This window comes from Pinus tabuliformis, chromosome 7 (genome assembly GCF_031772625.1).
Source record: "Pinus tabuliformis cultivar Carrire ecotype Pingquan chromosome 7, CPIR1, whole genome shotgun sequence".
Classification (NCBI taxonomy): domain Eukaryota; kingdom Viridiplantae; phylum Streptophyta; class Pinopsida; order Pinales; family Pinaceae; genus Pinus; species Pinus tabuliformis.
In genome coordinates, this window is record NC_142293.1 from 552,384,748 (window position 1) to 552,407,037 (window position 22,290).

The 22,290-nt window shown below is 38.4% G+C and overlaps 1 protein-coding gene across 1 annotated transcript in view; it reads left to right on the forward strand.

Annotated features, from left to right (window-relative positions):
* The window catches only part of LOC149248564 (intermembrane lipid transfer protein vps1301-like), an 80,491-nt gene that overhangs the window by 47,013 nt on the left and 11,188 nt on the right, over positions 1-22,290 (forward strand). Inside the window, exon 8 of the mRNA XM_089450444.1 lies at positions 19,079-19,289. Coding sequence (XP_089306570.1) covers positions 19,079-19,289 — 211 coding nt within the window. The remainder of the gene's footprint in view (positions 1-19,078; positions 19,290-22,290) is intronic.

Genomic DNA, 22,290 nt, shown 5'->3' on the forward strand with positions numbered 1-22,290 from the left:
AGATTCCATCATAGGATCTTAAAGACCCTTGCCTTGCAAATGTTTCTTTTCTTTTGACGATGGAGGTCTTCTAAGATTCTTAACCATGATCAATCTTCTTTTATCACGGATGAGGTCCTATACTAAGTATGCTCATTCTATATGAATATCTTGAGCTATATCTACCATGCTTCTATATTCTAGAAGATATTTTGACCCATGCATTTTTATTCTTATTATAAATGCTACATCTTTATGAGTATCTATAACTCTATGTACATCATGCTTCTAGATTCTAGAAGATGTTTGTAGTCATGAAATTTTATTTTATTCCTACGTGCTCTTATCCTACTCAAAATTTTTGAAAGAAGACTTGAAATCTATGTTGCATGAAACTTCAAGGAACCTGACGTTTTGGGCCGTACCCGTACCCGAAACTCCGAAACATGGCCGAAACTTCGCTGAAACTCGACCATCATTGTTGAGAGTTTTAATTAGTGATTAAATCTCCTGATATTTAATTGTCAACCAGGACTCATAAGCACGAGTTGTACTGCGTTTTTGGTTCAAGATTAAGTTCAGAGTATGTAATCTTCCTTTGATCGTTAAGAAAAGAAACAATACTAATTAAGAAAACTAGCACTCATCTCATTCTCAGAAAACATAAGCAATCTAAAGGAAATCAACTTAACTCAATCCACTCTGTTCCTTATTCTAAACCTCTACAATCAAAAGACAATCTTACTGAAACCAAAGGCTTAATGAAATTCACTCCAAGTACAGAGCTTAAGCAAGGATTTAAACTTTTAGCTATTAAGAGGACTAAGCATCTATTTACTTGTAACAAAATATGATAAGGAGGCCAAACTGTAACTCTAAGATCAAATCCTAATTTGTTATCTTCAATCCATTCGAACCAAACTACTTTTACTTGGAAATGAAACACCTTTAAAACTTCACTTTGAATTGCTACAGAGACTGACTCTACGAAAATGAAACCTTTGACAGAGTTATCTAAGCTTGCTGCTATAAAATCAAATCCTATGCTACTGCATTTAAAATGGAAATCTAATCTATCCTAGAATTAACTATCTTCAAACAACTCAAAACAATGCGAAAAATCAAATCATACTAGGAATATAAATCACACAGTTCACTGCTTGAAATCAATCTTTATACTACAGTACTGGAAATGGAAATCAATCTTATTCTATTATGTGAGAATAGATCTAAATTATCCTATGATAATTTAATAACTCAAAGCGATGCTCTTGAATGAAATGCTTTTAAAGTAAACCACACTGCGAAAACTAAATCATAAGGCTTGAAACAAATCAAACAATTCAAATTGTGGAAATGGAAAACGCAACACCTATTGCTACCAAACTCGAATTCATTTGAAATCACAATCAAAACCTCACACCATAAATCAATCTCTCAATTATACAAAAGGCAATCCATATTCACACTCATACCATTCATCATAAACTTCATTGTAGAGACAAACACACCGAAGTAAACACACAGAAATCGTGCTATATAGCTTCAAGAATCGATTGATTTTCCTATCATGGTCACTCCAATTATAAACATGAACGAATGTGACTTTGAATGAAAGAATTGTTGAAGAAAGTGTAACTAGGTTTGGTCTTCATAGTGACATGATCTTTGTATTTGATGTAATAAAAGGAAATAAATTATTTTTGTAATCTTGCTACATGGGTTTCATGAGCAAGGAATGTCTCTAGTAAAAGACTTCTTCTTGATGTCTTTAGGATTTATTTAAATATCAAAGAGTCATGTCATGTGTATAGAAACTCTTCATGGGTTCATGTAAACATGTACAAGTCTTCAAAGTTGTGTAACAACCCTCCAAGACCAAGATCAATGCCTCAAAGTAAGCCTATCAAAGTCTGCAAGCAAAACGATAAGGAGATGGTCATGTTGGCTCTAAATAAATGAATTAAATAAATACATGTCATGTCAGCTTGAAGCAATAGTCACGTCAGTTCATGGATCACGTTGGCTCATATATGGAAGCCTCACCACTATAAATACCCATGAAGGGTCAACACAATTACACCAAGAGATAGAATTCATATGCCTCTGAAATCTCGCATGAAAGAGCTACAGTTAAGGAGCAGGTGATTGGGTGAAGAAGCCGCAGACTAGGAGGAACATAACTTGCATTTTATCTTTGTGTTTTCGGGTGTCTAAGGAGCAGCAGATCCACATTTCTTTGTGGATAAATCTAGGGTTTAGCTGCATCCTCGGATGGGTATAAGGAGTAGCAGAACTTAGATCATCTTCCTCTCGGCATCTCTGTGATGTCCTCAGATGGATAAGACTAGATCAGGCAGCGTGTGATCTAGGTACTCAAGTGAAGTGATGATTCTGGGCATGAGGACGCAGTCACTATGAATAGAATACCCTCGGCCTTCACACATACTATGTTATACCTGTAGTAGCCTCGACACAATGTATTGCAGTAGTTAGGGTTACATAAAGGTGATCTATACTATCTTGATGAGTTTCTATGATGGCAGAAACCCTCGACAAACGTATGAGAAGAGACATACAGTCTCATTGGTTACCACAACATTCAGATTGAATATGATGTAGTCTTGACGTACTACAAAGAGCAGTAATCACAACAGCTATAGATATTGTTCTAATAGATCAGTGATCTCAGTTTCGGTGTAATGAAAAGGAGCAACCTCGTCATGATGAGAAAGGAGTAGTGTCAAGGTCCTGACATGATATCATGAACTCAATGAAGGCTACAACAATAAATAAGATCTTAATGAAGCAATCATGGTGCAGCAGTGACCTAGTTGGAGGAGCAGCAAGATGATGATCTCAGCAGTGCTCGAGGAAGAGGATTGATGGCTTGGTCTTGGAGAGGCAGATTGTGTCAAGGGTCATGGTCTTGGTATTTGTGAATGAATCTCTATAAGAAGAATTTATGCATGGGTTTTCCTCTCCAAGAGGGAGAGGTTTTGGCCTTGGCAGAAAGCCAAACATTTGTGTTCTTGTCGCTTTTGTTTTTGGTAGCAGTTTGATGAAGTAAACACACACACTAATAATGAATGGAATATCAAGCTAATATAAATTGTTTAAATACTTCACAAATTGTTATCATGTAACGAAGAATCAACTTAATTATGCATGCCCTAGATTCTTCAACATGGTATCAAAGCGGTGGTTCAACAGTCAAGGAAAGGGGCAGAAAAGAGACATTTAGAGGTCAAGCTGAAGGATCTACAATCAAAGAACAAGACCTAGATTCAAGTAGCAGTCTACATCATCAAGTCTACAGCAAATAGTTTGAAGAACAACAGTCAAAGGATGAAGCATTCATAGCAATGACTTTGACAGTTTTGATCTATACCACAGTGATCTCTATCATTTTACAATGGCATGATTTCAACTTCTTGACAACTCGGATTGTCAAAATCTTGTTGCCCAAGGGCATACAGAATCAGATCACCTACAACATAGTAATGGGTCTCACTCAATGTTGCACGAAGCGGGAGCGAAGCGGAAGCGTCATTTTCCAAAAGTCTAGGAAGCGAAGCGTCCGCGGAAACGTCTGCTATATATATATATATATTTATATTTTTTTGCATTTATACTCAAAACAAACATCCCAAATAGCAAATTAATTGTAGAAGACATGAAAACATGCATATTTTTGCATAAATCAAGATAGATATGGCATCCATGATTCCATTGTAGTTACGAGTATGTACAACAATCATCTATATTCTAGCTATTACAAACATACATCAAATTTTTAAGCATATTATAAAACATAAAACATTTAAGCATATTATAAAACATAAAATATAGAGCATATTATGATTTATCTAGCAAGTGAGCAACTGTCAACATTTGTCATGTCCAAAATTCAAATAATAATGTTTACAAAATATGTCACTTGGTCACCGCCAAGACAAAAAAGGTTCAAAATTCAAATTCACAAGCCTACAAGTCTAATGAGTAATCTATGACAAAAAGTAGTAGACTGTGAATATATCTATTAATCTCTCCTCCTTCCACCACGAACAGAACGTGTCGGCGGGCGTGGGCCTCCACGTGGTGGCAATGAAGAAGATGGTGCCGGTGGAAGTTGTGGAAGTGTCACTGAAACTGATGAAGAAGAACCCCCTGCTGTTGGTGTTGAACCATGGAACCTAGGAACCAAGGGACCAGATGGGGGTGGGGGTGGCATATCAACACGATCATCATCATCCTGTAATCGCTCAAAAAATTCATGCAAAAAAAAACACTAATTAAAAAAAAAATTAAAAACATGAAATAGAGAAATGCTTTATAAGGAAAAATTGGAAAATTCATACCACAATGGACATAACTGGATAAGAGCATCCTCTAATTGCTCTAATCGCAACACTCCATCCTCCAAATTGGGCTCCTCTGGATTCTTGTCCCAAATCAACATGTCTTTATTAGACTTTGCATCTTCACAGTAATGGGACAACAATCACAAGTTGTAATGAACATAAACCAAGCTCTCTGCCCGGTCTAATCTCAACCTGTTCCTTTTAACACTGTGGATGAAAGAATAAGAGCTCCAACACCTCTCTGCAGAAGAAGTGTTTACCACCTGTGATAGCACCCGCAATGCCAAAGCCTGTAGAAGTGGAGTACCCCCTCCATGCATGTTCCACCACTTGAGAGAAGAAAAAGTCTCTCGATCTTTAATTGCATGCATGCTCCCAAATGGACCAGTGTTAAGCGTATAGTTGCTCACCTGTCTCCGTACCAATGCAGCCTCCTCCTCATCAGGGATTAATTTACTCAATGCAGCCATATATTTTTTGTGAACCTCTTGATCTTGGGGTGGTTTTCTCCTGCTTCCCCCCCCAGGTGCTGGTGTTGAAAGCCATGATGGATGATAGTATTTAGGTGTCAAAACATATGCTAATGCATGCAATGGAACATTTAGCATTTCCCATCAGTTTTGCACCTCTACACGAATATAATTGTACAAGGTGGTATCTCTAGGCTCAACAATGTCTTTAATCTGCCCCAACATGCTATCCATTTGCTCATACACCTCCCCAATTATTGGTCGATCTGAATCTGCAAACTTGATCATGTAATAAATTGGTTTGGTGAATTGCAAAACATATTTAACCTATGACCAAAAGTAACTGTCAAGAACAATGCCCTTGACTGCATTAGCACCATCTCTGTCAGTGTTAATTTCATCCGATGTTTCAACACACACCATATTAGTTAAAGCTTGTCTCACCTTCACTAGCTGCCTAAAGGTGAGGTAATAACCAGCAAATCTTGTCTTTGCAATTTTAAGCAACTGCAACTTGGAGTAAGTGCCATAGAAGTAGTTTACCCTTGTATGCCCTGTGATGAATTTAATGAGCTGCTTCCCTCTCCTGTAAAGCTCAGTAATTCACCCACATTCTTTGTGCTTCACAATATCATGCATCAAAAGGTTCAATGTGTGAACCAGGCACCAGACCAAAAGTTGTGTGGATGAGTACGCTCAATAATTTTTCCTGCTGCCTTACAATTTGCTGCATTATCTGTGATCACTTGAACCACATTATTCGGACCAACATCTTTGATTGATTTCAATAGGAGATCTGCAATGTTTTGTGCAGATGCAATGATGGAGGAGTCGTCATGACATGTAATAAATACTGCACCACTAGAAGAAACACCAAGAACATTTATCAAATGTTGGTTTCTAATATTTGTCCACAAATCTGATACAATGGATACCCCAGAATCTACCCACTCATTTGTAAAACGTGTCAAAGCTCTTTGAACCTTAGCTTTTTCTCTTTCTAATAACACTGTTCTAGCTTTCTCATAGTTGGGGGCCTTGTATCCTTTTGGGGCTTCATTGATGGCCTTTACCATTTCATGCCAATAGGGAGAGCGAAGCACATTGAATGGTACATCGCAAGCACAAAGAAAACGGACTATCTTTCCATCCACATCATCCCTCCCAGCAACATTAAGGAAATCCCCTATTGTTCTTCTACCTCCAGAGCTTGCAGAAGTACCATGAGGAGATGAGCAGCTACCAAATTTAGAGGTTGCACTTGATTCAAAATGAGTTCTTTGTTTCTTGTTTTTTTGTTGTGCAACCATCTCTATTTGGATGTATTTTCTTCTTTCTTCAGTTGAAATGTTTGGGCAAATTTGTACCCCCACAGGACCCTTTTTTCATCACTGTCCATCACCCCACAAAGATGCCTCCTCAAACGGGTATATGAACCACAATATGGTTTTCCTTCATGAAAACCATGAGGGCACACAAATTTGTAAGATCCACCACCCTTTCCCCCATCAAGTTTGGTCTCATAGTTCCACAAGGGTGTTGATGTAGCTTTCCCATCTTGTGTTTCAGTGTCCTCTTCAGGTTCATCCGCTTCCTCTTCAAACCCTTCCTCCTCATCATACACTGGGTCACTCATATTGGGACCACTGTCCTCTTGTGTTTCATCTCTTCTATTTCTATTCCCCCTTGCCATCATTAAAATCAAGAGTGGAATGATACATAGAAGCCAAAAGAACACCGTCTTGGAATATGGATATAGGTGGTGGACAACCTGTAAGTAAAGGAGCAAGTAGAAACAATGGGAAAGAGTAGGAGAGGGAGGAGAAAAATACAAAAAAATTGTCAAAAAAAAAGGGAGTTTGGGGTTTGAACTTACCTCTTTAGCTCTTGTAGATGAAGTCCTCCAAGCTCTTGCTCCAAGCTCCTCCTCCTTCTCCTAGCTCCTCCTCCTTCACTCCTCCAAGCTCTCCTCTCTTCTCCTCTCCTTTCCTCTCTTCTCCTCTCCTCTCCTCTCTTCTCTTCTCCAACTCATAAACTCAAAGTGAGAAAATGAGGAATGAATAGGAGCTTTATTCTTTTCATTCCTCACCTTAATCTTACTCTAACCTCACCCTAACCCACCCCCTTTATGTTAAGTTAACATAAATTAAAAAAAAAATAAAAAAAAAATTTGTTTTTTTTTGCCTTGCGCGCGGCCTGTTTTCCGAAGCGTACGCTTCCTCCTCTGAAGCGCCATGCTTCGGAGGCCTGGAAGCGGCGCTTCCGTACCGCGCTTCCAAAATTCCAGGAAGCGGCTAAAAAACAGGAAGCGGCGCTTTCGTATGGGACACGCTTCGGGGCTTGGATCCGCCGGGGGGGGGGGGGGGGGGGCCCTTCGTGCAACACTGGTCTCACTACACTTCAGTCATAAGTTGTATGGACAGAACTCGATGTAGAATAAAGGTGTTCGTTGACACAACCATGATAACTCTATCTAATGAGTCTCTATACATCATGGCCAGCAATCTCAAATCAATGTTGCAAGGATCAAATGTTCAAGTCAATTATTTTGAAGGCTTGAAGATAAGCTTCAGCAAGGATCCTATCCGGAGGAAGCATCAATGCATCTACCTCAAGAACTGCCAACATGATCTAGGTGAAGATCTCATCTTCACGTATCAAGTAAGTATCCTTTTATTCTATAATCCAGTTTGGTTTATTGACTTCATCATTGCAAGAAGATCTATGGATTAGATAGGTCATCAAAAGTTCTTGCAGTAGGATTGACAAAATCCTTATGAAGAAGTGAAGTCAAGGTCTCCTTGAAAGTCACGAGAACTCATAAGATTCTATAAAGTAATGAGATACATGAAATACTAGAGGATATACTATCTAAAGGAGAATGAAGAAATATCTTCACAAAATCTCAGTTACGAGATCTGGGAAGAATGATGAGAAAATAATCATCATTATTGATATTGATAAGCAAGGTAACAAATGTCCATGAACAAGAAGGTTACCTCGATCAACAGTCTGTGGTCTCTATGTTAGATAGAGAAAGGCAAGTTGATAGGACACAAATAAGTGCAGATAAGTAAAGAAAGGTTGACAAGACATAATAGTACTATGGAAGAGGAACTCATATCGTTGGAAGGGTGGAGGAAGCTGAAGAAAGATTAGAGAAAGAGGGAATAATAGATCTCCATTATGAATGAGATGGTGTCCCTCTCAAAAAGGATCCTATCAGAAGTCCCTGCAGATATGATCATAGTAAGAAGATGCATCGTGGCATCATGGAAACAAGAGCTCGTATGGAATCATGAAGAACATAGCTCTTGGGAATCTCGTTGTACATTGAAGGAAAGGAAGAAGTCATCCAGGTCAAAGGAAACATTTGCCAGATGAGGATATATTAGATCCTGAAGGATCTCTGATAGAAATCTCAGCGGAGGATCTCCTAGTCCGGGAAGGTAGCAAATGTCTCGTCAGGAATTCCAACTTTTGGAACTCATGAGATGATGGTTCAATGACATGAAAAATGAAGCAGACCAAGGGATTGAAGATATTTTCAATCAAGGAAATTGCTGAAAGATACCTGAAGGAGAAATGAGGTATGTATGATTGTATTTGTATTTGCATTTGATATTGTAATGTCATGATATGTGGTTGCAGATAAAATGGATCAAGCATGATCAAAAGGGAAAGGATCTCCTCCTCTGAAAGGATGCAAACAGACATAAGTCTAACTAGATGAAATATGTCCTCATATGAAGTATGAGGTAGTTGACTACAATTGAAGAACTCTAAGGAGCTCCTGGGAATGAAAGATGTGAGGACGGCCCGCAGAGGTTTGGTCTCATGGCTAGCGGACGATTTGCTAAGTCGTCCGTGCTGCTGTGTAAGTCACGAGTTCGAGTCTCGTCTTAACCGAGGGCCGTTCTTGCGGGCTGGGCGGTTCCTCCTAGAGGTTATAGTGGCAGCCGGTGGGATTCGACCCCGTGTAATGCGAGTACGATACCACCGCTGTTGTTGATTCCGCTAGTCAACAAAAAAAGAAAGATGTGAGGACGGAAGAGATCGTGAAGTATGCAACCTTGATGAAGGCAACCAACACCCAGAAGATCAAGAAAACTTGACCAGGAAATCTCTCGGAATGATGTGAAGAATCTGATGGAAGTCTGAAAAAATGAAGACCCTTGACAACAGATATCGTTGGGAGATGTGTCAACACGTATGCAGGATGTTGATACCCACAAAGAAGATGTCACTGGAAAAAGCCATCACCAAAAGGTAATATGTAATTTGTTTTTGGTGTCTGACCTCTTGGAAAAGTTTGGGTATGTGTGCAGGATCAAAGAAAGGAGAGTTGTGAAGGATGTCACAACTATGTACCTGGTGATCTAGAGCAATCACTGTTGAAGGAAAGTGTAGACATATGAGCTTATGAAGGAAGCCCCAGATGTAAAGCCAAGGAGGATACTTTTTCGAAAAGAAGGAATGACATGACAGAGGAAAGTGATGGATGGCTGAACCCTACATGTGAAGAAATTGATGACATCAAAGTCTTGAATCGTCAGTCAACTAGAAGACCCTATAAAGCACTAATGATAGAGTCCCTGGGTACGAGGGAGCTCTGGGAAGTTTCTATGAGCAAAGGAACTCGAGCAAGTTTCTGAGTAAAGAGAAACTTAGAATTCTTCCCTGGTTAAGAGGGAGAGTTAGACACGACATTCTTGTCTTCAGTTCGGAAGAAAGAATGGAGGATTATTTAATCATTTGGCATCCGACACTCTTTGAGGATGTGGTAGGGCATCCAAGACAAGACTGGCAAGAGGACCGATATTCTTGAGGGCTGGGAACCCAAGATGAGAATAGTCCTAGTAGGGCATACTCGGAGAACACCCGGGTGGGTATGACCCTAAGAGAGACAATGATGATGTGTGTCTATCAGTCATTGGTCTCGCCAACATTGTGTGCTTTGATCTAAGTGAGAGATAGAGCTGTTAGTCAAGGCCTTGCTAAATGGAAACAATGTTGGTTGAAATGATGCTATAACAGATGGATTGCAAATCCGATTCTTCTTATGAGAAATTCTTCAGATTGAGAATGACCAAGTACCATTATGAATACCTCCCTAGTTAATAGGGAGTGTTGAAGAAAGTGTAACTAGGTTCGGTCTTCATAGTGACGTAATCTTTGTATTTGATGTAATAAAGGAAATAAATTATTTTTGTAATCTTGCTACATGGGTTTCATGAGAAAGAAATTTCTCTAGGTAAAAGACTTCTTCTTGATGTCTTTAGGATTTATTTAAATATCAAAGAGTCATGTCATGTGTATAGAAACTCTTCATGAGTTCATGTAAATATGTACAAGTCTTCAAAGTTGTGTAACAACCCTCCAAGGCCAAGATCAATGCCTCAAAGCAAGCCTATCAAAGTCTGCAAGCAAAACGATAAGGAGATGGTCATGTCGGCTCCAAATAAATGAATTAAATAAATACATGTCATGTCGGCTTGAAGCAATAGTCACGTCGGTTCATGGATCACGTCGGCTCATATATGGAAGCCTCACCACTATAAATACCCATGAAGGGTCAGCACAATTACACCAAGAGATAGAATTCGTATGCCTCTGAAATCTCGCATGAAAGAGATGTAGTTAAGGAGTAGGTGATTGGGTGAAGAAGTCGCAGACTAGGAGGAACATAACTTGCATTTTATCTCTGTGTTTTTGGGTGTCTAAGGAGCAGCAAATCCGCATTTCTTTGTGGATAGATCTAGGGTTCAGCTGCCTCCTCGGATGGGTATAAGGAGTAGCAGAACTTAGATCATCTTCCTCTCGACATACTTGTGATGGCCTCAGATGGATAAGAGTAGATTAGGCAGCGTGTGATCTAGGTACTCAAGTGAAGTGATGATTCTAGGCATGAGGACACAGTCACCATGAATAGAATACCCTCGGCCTTCACACATACTATGATATACCTGTAGCAGCCTCGACACAATGTTTTGCAATAGTTAGGGTTACATAAAGATGATCTATACTATCTCGATGAGTTTCTTTGATGGCAAAAACCCTCGCCAGACCTATGAGAAGAGACATATAGTCTCATTGGTTACCACATCATTCAGATTGAATATGATGTAGTCTTGATGTACTACAAAGAGCAGTAATCATCTATCTAATGCATCCATCATCCCTTAAATGAAACTAAAGACATAACTACTCTAATCAAAGTGTACCTACTGACTGGAGCAAATGTGTCCTCATAGTCCATTCCCTTTCTCTACGAGAACCCTGTCACCACCCTCACCTTGAACTTTTTGATGTTGCCGTTTGCAACATGCTTGATTTTGTAGAGCCACTTGGAAGTTACTATCGACTTTCGCTTTGGCCTTGGTACTATGTCCCACACATCATTTTTCATGATGGAGGTGTACTACTTAAGCATGGCATCTCGCCAAACATGCTAGTTTGCTGCCTCTTGAAAGCTAGAAGGATGTAAATATATGATGTTGCTCATTAAATGCCATGTAGTTTTGAAACTTCTTTAGAGGTTCACTTTCTCTAAATGTGCTCCTAGGAACCTCAACATACCTCTGAGCACCTCTCAATGTTTGAGTGGACCATTGAAGTCTTTTGATAGAACTGGTATGGGTTAATGTCTCCTCCTTCTCACTTGAAGGTTGTTGTCTCATATTAGAACCCATTGATGTTTGTGGTGATCTTGCATCAACCTTCAGGGCTCACGGGACTTCCCAGATGCAAGGTCCTCCTCAAATGTTACATCCTTGGTCACTACTATCTTCTTCTATTCTAGAATATAGATACTCTCACTATAACCTACACATAAACTTGGGCTAATGGGACTTCCCAGATGCAAGGTCCTCCTCAAATATTACATCCTTTGCTCACTACTATCTTCCTTTATTCTAGAATATAGATACTCTCACTATAACCTACACATAAACCTTTCCTGCCTGGAGGGCTCCAAGTCGGTCTTCTTCTCTACTGGTACATGCATGTGAATTGGACAACCAAAGATACGAAAATGACTCACCTCAAGCTTCACACAGATGAATGTCTCTTCTAGTGCCTTGTCCTACAAGATCTTGTGAGGACACTAGTTCTAGATGTAGATTGTTGTGTTGCGTGCCTTTGCCTCTAAGTTGCAGGAAACGTGGGGGGAGGGGTCGTTTCAGGCAGGAAACGGAAACGAAACTGGGAAACGCGTACGGTACGGCCTGGAAACGCGTTTCTGGCTGTACTGCCACGTTTCCCGAAACGGAAACATGGCAGTACGGCCGGAAACGCATTTCCAGGCCGTACAAGCCACGCTTCCCAGTTTTAATGTGTTGTTTTTTAATTTTTTTTTTTAAAATTTGTTTTAAAATTTTTTTAGGTTTCCGGTAAATTCTAGAAGCCTATTCTAGTGTGTCTAAAGTTAGAAAAGTGAATTTTTGCCCTAGTGTTGACATGCAGTTCATGGTAATGTTAAATTCTTAAAGTAAAAGTGATATTCTCCTTTATTTTTCATTTTATCCTTTTACTTAAATTTTTAACATTACCATGAAATGACTCAGGATGTTTGAGAGTGGTTTCGTCCTCATTGGATTTCATATGGAGAAAGTAGAATTTTAGATCTCACTCAAAATCCAGCAGACTTATTTGTTTTACAGGATTTCAGAATTGGGGGGATTGCAATGTTTCCATTGGATTTTATCATGTACTAGGGTATGGAACTTGTATTTAATCAAGAGAACCAAGCCCTCTATGCAGGGGAAACTCCCAATAATCAAGATCATGTAGGGTACTAGGGTATGAAACGTGTATTTAATCAAGAGCACTAAGGTCGTTCGACTATGTAGGAGGAGACTCTCAATACAACAATGGTCCTTCTAAAGAATGGGATGTGGATGCAGAAAATCCTGATTTGGATCTCTCTCTTGCAGCCTTATAGTCTTTATTGTACTTGCAACCTCATATATTAATATAAATAAAGGCTGATTTTGAGATTTGGATATCTAATAAAGGTTGCTTTTGGATATTCCGATATTTTTATTTTCATTATGTGATCATTCATGAGTAAATGTGATGTAAATTAAATCTTAATGTTTAAGTGTAATAAATTATAATGTATCATTTATGCTTTATGATTGCACACACACATATATATATATATATTTAAATATTTTCTATATATATATATATATATATTCGCGTTTCCCCGTTTCCAAAATTTGGGGAGGTCGCGTTTCGTATCGCTTCCCGTTTCGGAAACTCGTACCCGTTTCGTGCAACTTAGCTTTGCCTAAAGAATCATTGTCAAGTCCTAGTCATGGATCATGGCATTTGTAAGGACGACCCTGAATGCCTTCACTAAGCCATGGGCTCCTTCCATTAAGGGCATTGTGGCACAAGAGAAACTTCTTGATTGGGATAGATTGTGGGATGATTTCATCCACGAGGAGATTTGGGAGAAATCTCTATTAGTAGGCCAACACAAGAGTGATGATGAGAATCTTGCTCTTGCCAGCTGGGCAACGAGGAAGAAAGGAAAAGGTTCTAGCAATAGGAGCAAGGAGCCAACCTCACAACCAAAGAAGAAGGACTTGACTAAGGTCAAGTGTTTATCCTATCATAAGATGAGACCCTATGCTTTGTAGTTTGTAGAGAGGAAGAAGGGAGGAACGGGTATGCACTCAATTGTAGCTGCGTTTAAAAAAGCTCAGGTGGAATAGTTTGTTAGGAAGTTTCAAACTATGTTCACACTTATTTCCTACCTTTCCTTGGGCACCTTACCAGTTGGTGCATGGCTATTGAATAGTGGAGCCATGCAACATGACAGATGCATGAGAGCTATTTGATAGCATGACCAAGTGGGATTTAGAATTGCATGTGGAGTTTGGTGTTGATACCAAACATGCAATGAAGGGGTTTGGAATAGTGATATTTCGTCTCAAGTCGGGAGGTAGGTTGGAAGAGAAGGACGTGCTGTGGGTACTAGAACTCAAGTGGAACTTCCTTTCAATGTTTATGATAGAGAAGAAGGGGTTTTGTGTAGCATTCCATGATGGACAGACACTGATTAGACCCATGGGATCTATCTTTGACGGGGCCACATCATTGGAATTAGAGAGAGAAACTTGTATAGGCTAGAGGGATAGCCTATTCGAGTAATGGAAATGAGTAGAGCAGTGATAGAAACAAGGAGCAGGTAGCTCTGAAGGTCGAGCTATTCAGAGGGAGTGCCTCTAGGTTTAGGTGGAAAGGAACAGTTAGTAGATCCCTCCAAGTTTGTCAAGAAGGTCTCTTGGTAGGAGATGAGCTTACAGGATGCTTAGGAGCAAGAGGCTTCTAGGAACAAGTCCAAGGGAGTAGGCCTTTGAGGATAATTATGAACCAGGTGGCTGGGAAGGCTTCCAGTTTAGAGGGAGTAGCCATGGCAGCAGATGTAGTTCTAGGATTGAAGCTAGTTCTAGGTAGCAGAATTACCTCCATTATTTAGAGGTAGTGTTGATGGTTGTAGCTGGGGCAGGTACTTTTGTACAGGCCTAAGTGTCTGGGTGTGCAAAAGTTTGTCCAAAGTCAACTTAGGAAACTTGCTCAAGTATGAGTAAGTTTATATTGTAACTTAGCCCAAGTCTAACTTAGGAAAATCACATAATTTATTATGTTGGCTATTGAGCTAAAGAAACTTATGAAAAATAAAGTATTTACTATAGTGATTATGTTTTAATCTCAAGAAACATTGATCTCAAGTGAGGCGAGATCTAATCTCCGCTGTGAATCACTTTGGAGATTAGGGTTAGGGATTTAGCTCAATGTAAAATTATAAAAGCAAGGTGAAGGAGAGGAGAAAGACACACTATGCAACAACACGACATTGAGAGACATCTCATTGGTGAGTGGAGAAGGATTTCCATTCTTGTGTGCTGGGTCTGAGGAAGTTCAAAAGTGCAGCATTGGAAATCCAGATCAGCCAAGGAGACCAAGAATAGATCTAGGGCTTGATCTGCTTGTCAGATCCATGGTATGTTGTAACTGTAGTTTTCTTCAGTTGGGCCATTATCCCAGGTTAGGAACCCAAGTAGGTTCTGAGTTATTAATGAAGAACTGTTGATTGGGCAGAATCTGTATGTCACTTGTGCTTGAGATTGCTTTAATTTTTGCTTCTGCTAATTGTGTTAAGAACCTAGTTATGCATTTATTCAGTAGATTTGTAATCTGCTAGGTGAATAAAGTGCCGGGTGCTAGGTTCAACGAAAATTTAACAACATTAATGTGACTTTTGGTCTGAAAAAGTACTTGTTTTTCTGTGGCCTTCTGAACAATAATCTCCTTTCTTTCATTGTTGTTTCCTTTTGAATATTAATCTTGCTGCTATCAAATATCCTTTTCCATCTATGGTAGGATTTCAAAGTCTTTGATGCCATGAAACAATAGATCAACTGATGCTAACATTTGCTCTATTATAAATTTTTACAAGGTTTAATTCTAAATTTCAACTTTTGTTACATTCAGATATAATTTGTGGATTTGAATTTGTGCCTCATGTGCCTTTGGGACATACATCCATTGCTATGAGACCATAGAGGCAGACTCACCCCTCATTGAGTACTACCCACCAGTGTTTCATTACCATATTATTTTTGACAGCCTTAGTGTTAGGGGAGTTTCAGTTAATGATAAGCATTCACCCAGGATGCCCCCCTTGGGCTCTCTCTGGATTCTTCAGATGACATTGTCATGTTTTGCATTGGCCCTTCTCGGTGACTAATGGTGACATGGTTTTTCCTTCTTCCACTGCACCTACTGTGATTTTGATATTGAGCTAGGTTCTTGCTGTTATATCTAGCCCCTACACCTCTTCTTTCTTTATGTTGACATTATTTATCATGCTCTTTTATGTATTTGTCAGGTATCTATTCATTTAGCATTATTTGTGCTTTCAGAGTAGCCTTAGGTACTCATGCAGGTGCTTATGACTCATTACACATTTCTCTACAGTGTCAATGTCCTACCTTTTTGGTCATCCATTGCACATTGATATAATTATCTTATCTTATCATATTATTTGACATTGACAAGATTTCTTTGTTCTTTGAACAAATCTGTGTCTTTCAGAGTCCCACATACCATCCCACACTGATACCATATTATATTCCAGAATATGCCCAGCAATTCATACATAAATATACAAGAGAAAGTAGACAAGAAAGTACAAGCAGCCATGCTAGTGATATGGGAGTACCAAATCGAACTCCCATATGCATAAAGCAAATATTTATTAAAATGGAGATCACCATACATCTTTGACATTAACTACTCCAACACAGTGAATCCGAAAACCAATAATGTCAATCTAATACACTGTGGAAGCTTAAAACATTAAATACCATACATCTTATCTTGATACATTTTATTCAGTGTAGTCAGAATCGACCAAGTTAGATCGATTTGGCTGATTCTGACTTGGATATGCTAAAAAGTGGTCCAAGTTAGCAATCAAGTCATACTGTCGACCGAGATCATATCTGTCATACATGATAGACACATCAGCCTGTTGGAAAGGACCAGGCATTAGAAAACACAAAATAAGAAAAAATAATTAAAAAAAATAAACCACCCAAACCCTAAGCCTCTTATACTAATAGCGTTGCTCACTTTTCTTACTTCATTTTGCTTCTATAAATTTACAGTTGGTTTGTTTGGATTGTTTCCTGGGAAACCTAACATTCCTGGGGATTCATCCTATATGATGCTTATCTTGATGGGTCATGAGTCATGACTGAGTATTTATGAATTAGATCAGAGTTTGATGAGTTTTGGACTCTGGAGGTTACTTAGAGGTTCACTGTTTATGTATTATGTCTCAGTATATCAATTGCGTCTTCAAAAGTTCAAATTTAAATTTTATATATCTCAGATTTATAGGTTATGTATCTTGATGTGATTTTTCCAATCTGTGCCCTTACATGCACTATGAATGAGCAAAATTGCATTTTGGTGTCTACTTGTTTTATTTGCACTGATGTGCATATATATATATATATATATTTATTTATTTTTAGGCCGAGTGCTGACCTGATTCCAAGTTGAAAGGTTCACTTAGTCCAAGTCTGACTATTTTAATTTATTTTTGTGCTAGTTAGTTAACCTACTGAAGCCTTTAAGTTCTAACAAGTAATAATAGTAATTTGTTATGATCTTTATTAATTGCACTAACACACTAAAACTGGTTTGGGTCAATTAATCATCAATTGTGACCCTTGTTACATTGCCTTGATTTTCATGTTATGTTTCCCATGCAGTTTCTTGCTTAAAATTCTGCTGTTGAACAAGGATCATGGTTTTTTGCCTATGAAAAGTAATGTTTCAAGACTCATAATTCCATGCATTTATAGAAACTCTAAAACAATAGTGGGTGACAGTAAACAATGCTTTGCAAATATGCAAATCAGTGATGATAATATCGGCGAGATATTGCCAATAATCGAAAATATCACGATATTTTTGACGAGCTGAAATATCGCCGAGAAAATATCGCTGATATCTCGGCAAAATATTGCACTACGATAGAAAATATCGCCGGGCAGGCTAGGCTGCGGCTAGAAAAAGGGAAATTTGTCTTTTTTTCTTCATTTCTGTTTCTGAGTGTTGGAGAAGGAAGGGGAAGGGTTTTGTGGTGGTTGTCAAGGAGGGATTGAGGATCAAACAACGATTATCACTACCATCTAAGATGTTTTTGTGGATCATAGATTGAAGAATAGTGAGACAAACTTCATTTCTTCCATTAACAAGTATGTTCTTAAAAACCCCTATGTTAATGATTTTTTCATAGATTTAGGGTTATGCTTGCTTGCCTATTTGCCTACCAACATTTTGTTTCTTTGTTTTTTTGCCATTTGCTATGATTTTCATGCCCATTAGCCAATGCAAGGGTTTTCTCCATATTTGGACAGCAAGTTTCATTTTTTTTCAACTTTCTTATGCACCATCTTATTGCCATTTTTCATTCACATTGCAAAATGCAAATAATGTAGTAATTTTTTTTAAATGAGGTGGTTATTACTTATTATTTTTTTGTGTTCGGCGGTTTAATGCCAACTTTTTGTTTTTTTGTGCCCTAGGTTTGAATTAGTTCACTACAAATGTCAAATATGCCAAAGCCTTGGACCCATTTTGGGAGTATGGGGATACTGTTGGTGGGACAAATCGGGGTTACGTGATTGAAATACCATCTGGCTAGACTCCCTGCACATGATGCAGATGTAATGCCTTGTATGGTTTCTAGTGCGGAGGTTATACAAAAAGCTCTTGAAGCAATTGCTGAACAAGACAGAAAGATAGCTGCTAGGGAGAGGGCACTGGTCTCAGATAGATAGCTGCTAGTTTTATTTGTTTTGCTACATATAAGTTTATAACTCATGATGATGAGATACTTTTAAAGTTTTATATATGTGATGTTATTTTGTTTGAGTCCTTGATTGGACAATTATTAGGGATCAGTAGGATATGTGATGTTATTTTGTTTGAGTCCTTGATTGGACAATTATCAGGGATCAGCAAGATTTGGTATCGCCTTTGAAGTTTGATGTATCATTTCTATTTGACATCATATATATCAGTGCTTTCTTCATATTTATGTGCCAATGTGTTTAGTTCATGTTGTTATTGCTTTATATGTTTAAAAATCTGAAAAAAATGAATATGTTATGCATTTTTTATGCTTGCCAATATTTGCCGATATTGCCGATAAGATGTTTTCTGGACCCTCACCGATATTTTGCCGATACCGATATTATCAACACCGATGCAAATGATAGGCAAATAGAAGAGCAAGGTAGGATGCAACAATCTATTTTGTGCAAAGAAAACATTATACCTGGCATCCTTGATCTGAGATGCAATTTTATAATAATGTAATCTGGTGTGGTTTTGTTACCACATGGAGAGTCCAAGTCGCTGCATGCAACTTTCAACAGACATCCAAAATATTGGTATTCATTGCAAGTCTTCTTGATGTATTGATTTGCTTGCACAACCATCCTTCTTGCTCTGTTTCCTCTCTCAGTAAGATACTGGTATGGCACTTATGGCAGCATTTCTTTCTTTCTCACCAGCCTTGTAATTTGATGAAGGAATATGAAAGTCTTAGTTTTATCTCACACTGTTTTAATTTTTAAGGGACAAAACAATAAGAACTATTTTGTTTTGCTGTTTCAGTTACAGATGTTTTTTACCCTACTTTTTATAATATAAATTCTTCTCTTCCCTCAGAAATTCTGCAGTTGGAAGGCTGAAAGGTGGTCAGGTGAATAAACTATTACAGATTCATGATATGGGCTTATATTGGAACTCAAGAGAAATATATTCAAATGAAGTAGCCACAGAGGACATGCATGGAGTTCAGTCATTTAGTGACACTACTCTAGACGATGGGGAATTCAATTACATTCTCAAGCCATTGAGTGCAACTCTGTCTCTGATGGTATGCTAAGCATGTGCCTCTTTTACTCTCACAATAGTAGCAGCTTTTTACTTTTAGTCAACAACAATAGTGGTTGTGTCTTGCTCAGTAATTAGTCCAAAGTGCTCAGTTTCTTTCTAACAACTTTAGTATTGTTGTGCCATGGTATATTTTTATTCATTGTTGATTTCATGATGTGATTTAGAATCTTATTGTAGTTGGAGTTACTCATTTACTTCTGTAACCAAGTTCGTGGCTTATCTGTTAGTGTTACAGCCAGTACATGTGTTTTTCTCACTGGGAATGTTCTTGATTTCAATATTAAGCTTGTCAAGTACTGATGCCTTCTCTTTTCTTCTCTTGACATGGTCACAACCAAATATGACGTGTTGTTTCAATCCTTTTGAAATGCCACCTTGGCTTCCTACCTCATTTCACCCCTCACAGCAAACCTGTCTGCCCCCATGGTACCTGCCCCGTGAATTGCTGGTTTGATGAACAATGACTGTGCATAAATATCTCTGGCTTGTCCTTACTAATGACCCATCCTCCATCCCATCTGCACAATGAGAATAATTCCCTCTTCTCTGACATAAGAAATGTGGCTTCCCTGCATCAAGGAGACATGAGCTTGTCTTGGCCGTCCACACTTCTCCAACATTTTTGGTCACATTCGTTGCCAAAAGCTGCCCTTCCCAGCAGAGACTGACTACCATTCTTGGGTTTCACGTGTTACATCCCTCTACACCTTTCCAGCTCAGACCCTATTGCTGTCTCTTCCCTTAATACCTTTTTGCCTTAATATTAGGAGAACTATTCAAGCCATGAGTTTGATCAGAGCATTGGATGGGGAAGGCCTCCATGCAGAACTTCTCAAGCATGCTATGAACTCTTTAGCATTTCACATTGATGGTCTTTTTGATGAGGTGGTTTGCAGGGGTTCCCCCACCCCCCATGGGACATCACACCATCGACCCAATTTTCAAATTTGGGAACAATTACTAGACCATCGTTGTTATGAATAAAATATATATAAAAATAGTAAAAATAATATAAATAATAATAGACATAAACAATGATTAATTAACTAATAATTAGTAGGGAAGAGGCATGTCTCTACAGACATGACCATTCGTGAAAGGGTACTTACCTGGCTATATATACAGGACCCTCACTCTCAATTGTATCATCATTCTCATTCATACATTTTAATATATATTCTTGTATCTCAATGGAGATCTACATATTCCAAGTCTACTGGAGTATTTAATTTGAAGAACAAACTTTGTTCGTAACATTTGGTATCAGAGCAATTCGATCCTCTGATCGCTCAACCGTTGCACAAAGTCGTGTTCTCTGATCACCGGCCCTTGGCCATCAATTTTCATCAACCTTGTTGCCATCATAATCAAAGCGTTTCACTACACCTTTGGAGATTCTCCATTTCGCCGTCAGGCCTTTGGCCATTAAAAAAGAAAGAAAGAAGAATATATATAAAATATAAAAGAAAGAAGAAGAAAATAGTCCAAAAAATAAAAAAAGGGTTAAAAAAATATTATATATAAAAAAAAACGAAGAAAAAGAAGATAAAAGAAAAAGAAAAAAAATGAAGAAGATAAAAGAAAAAGAAAAAAAAGATATATTAAAAAAAGAAAAAAATTAATAAATAAAAAAATATAAAAAATTATTATAAAGAAAAAAAAATATTATATTTAAGTGTATATATATTGAACATCAGAAAAGTTAAAATATTTACCTAGCTGTCGGGCATAACAACCATCGGGCTACCAGTGTTAAAGCCTTCCGATGCAACACCTTGCCAGCCGCCGATGATCGCTTCACAAAACGCGTCCACAATCTGTCGCTGCTTCCACAGTTGACGTTCGTAACCCACCACAGGGTGCGGTGCCACGATAACATCAACCACTTCAAATAGTCTTCTGTCGTTCACAACCGTCGCCACCGTAGCATTCGCCGCCCATTCACCAAAGCCATGATTCTTGTCCACCCCGCAGCTGCTACTAGCTTCAACCGACCTTGCCGACGCTGCCACCAGAACCACTCTAAGTCGCTACCCTGGCTGCTGCCTGTGCGCAACCATCTTGCCCAATAAAACTACCTCCTCTAGTCACTGCCTACTCTGCATTTGTGGGTAGCTACCTTGACTGTGCTTATGCGCAACCATTCTACCCAATAAAACTGCCTCCCCAAGTCGCTGCCTACTCTGCATCTACAGGTAGCTACAAAAGCCGCTAGCCCCATTCCACTGCTTCTGTCTCTACTACCACATTCACCACTATCGTGTCATCTTTATGATCGCCCTATTACCCATTGATCCACCTCCGCTGCCGCAAATTCCCTGCCACTGCATCGTTGGATTCCATGTCCCCAAAATCCTGTGTAGCGGCCAACCATCGTTCAAAAGTCATGACCTTTTATTATCTGGTAAAACATTTGATTACAAATCAAGTTAACAATTCATTTTTAAATACTTAGGATATAAGTGACAATCATCGCAGTAAAATTGGGTCATGAACATTAAGGAATTTAAAGGAGGATATAAATCAATCTATCTCGTTGGGATAATAAGAATAATGCTTTAGGAGAAACAAAATTATTCAATATATAAAAGTGAAGGATATATGTTAAAACTCTATTTTATTAAACGGAAAATTTAAAAGAAGTTATATAAATAGTATAAAAGGACATTTAATTGGAAGTTACTATAAAAATAAAAATAAAAAAAAGGAAGGAAAGAAGTAAAGCTACAAGTAAAAATCCATTATATTTCCAACCTACTATATAGAAAGAAAGAAAGAAAGAAATTATTTTAACGTCCACGAGGCTAAAGATAGCATATGGGACAGATTGCTTCTTCATCTGCTTGATGTATTCGGCCCTTTTTCTATGAAGCTTCACAATAAATGCTTCTAGCTTCTCGACAAACCCCTCGCTAAATAGATTATCCCAAGAGCTAGCTGCCAGCATATCTGCATAACTTTCCCTGTTGACTTTGAAGGCC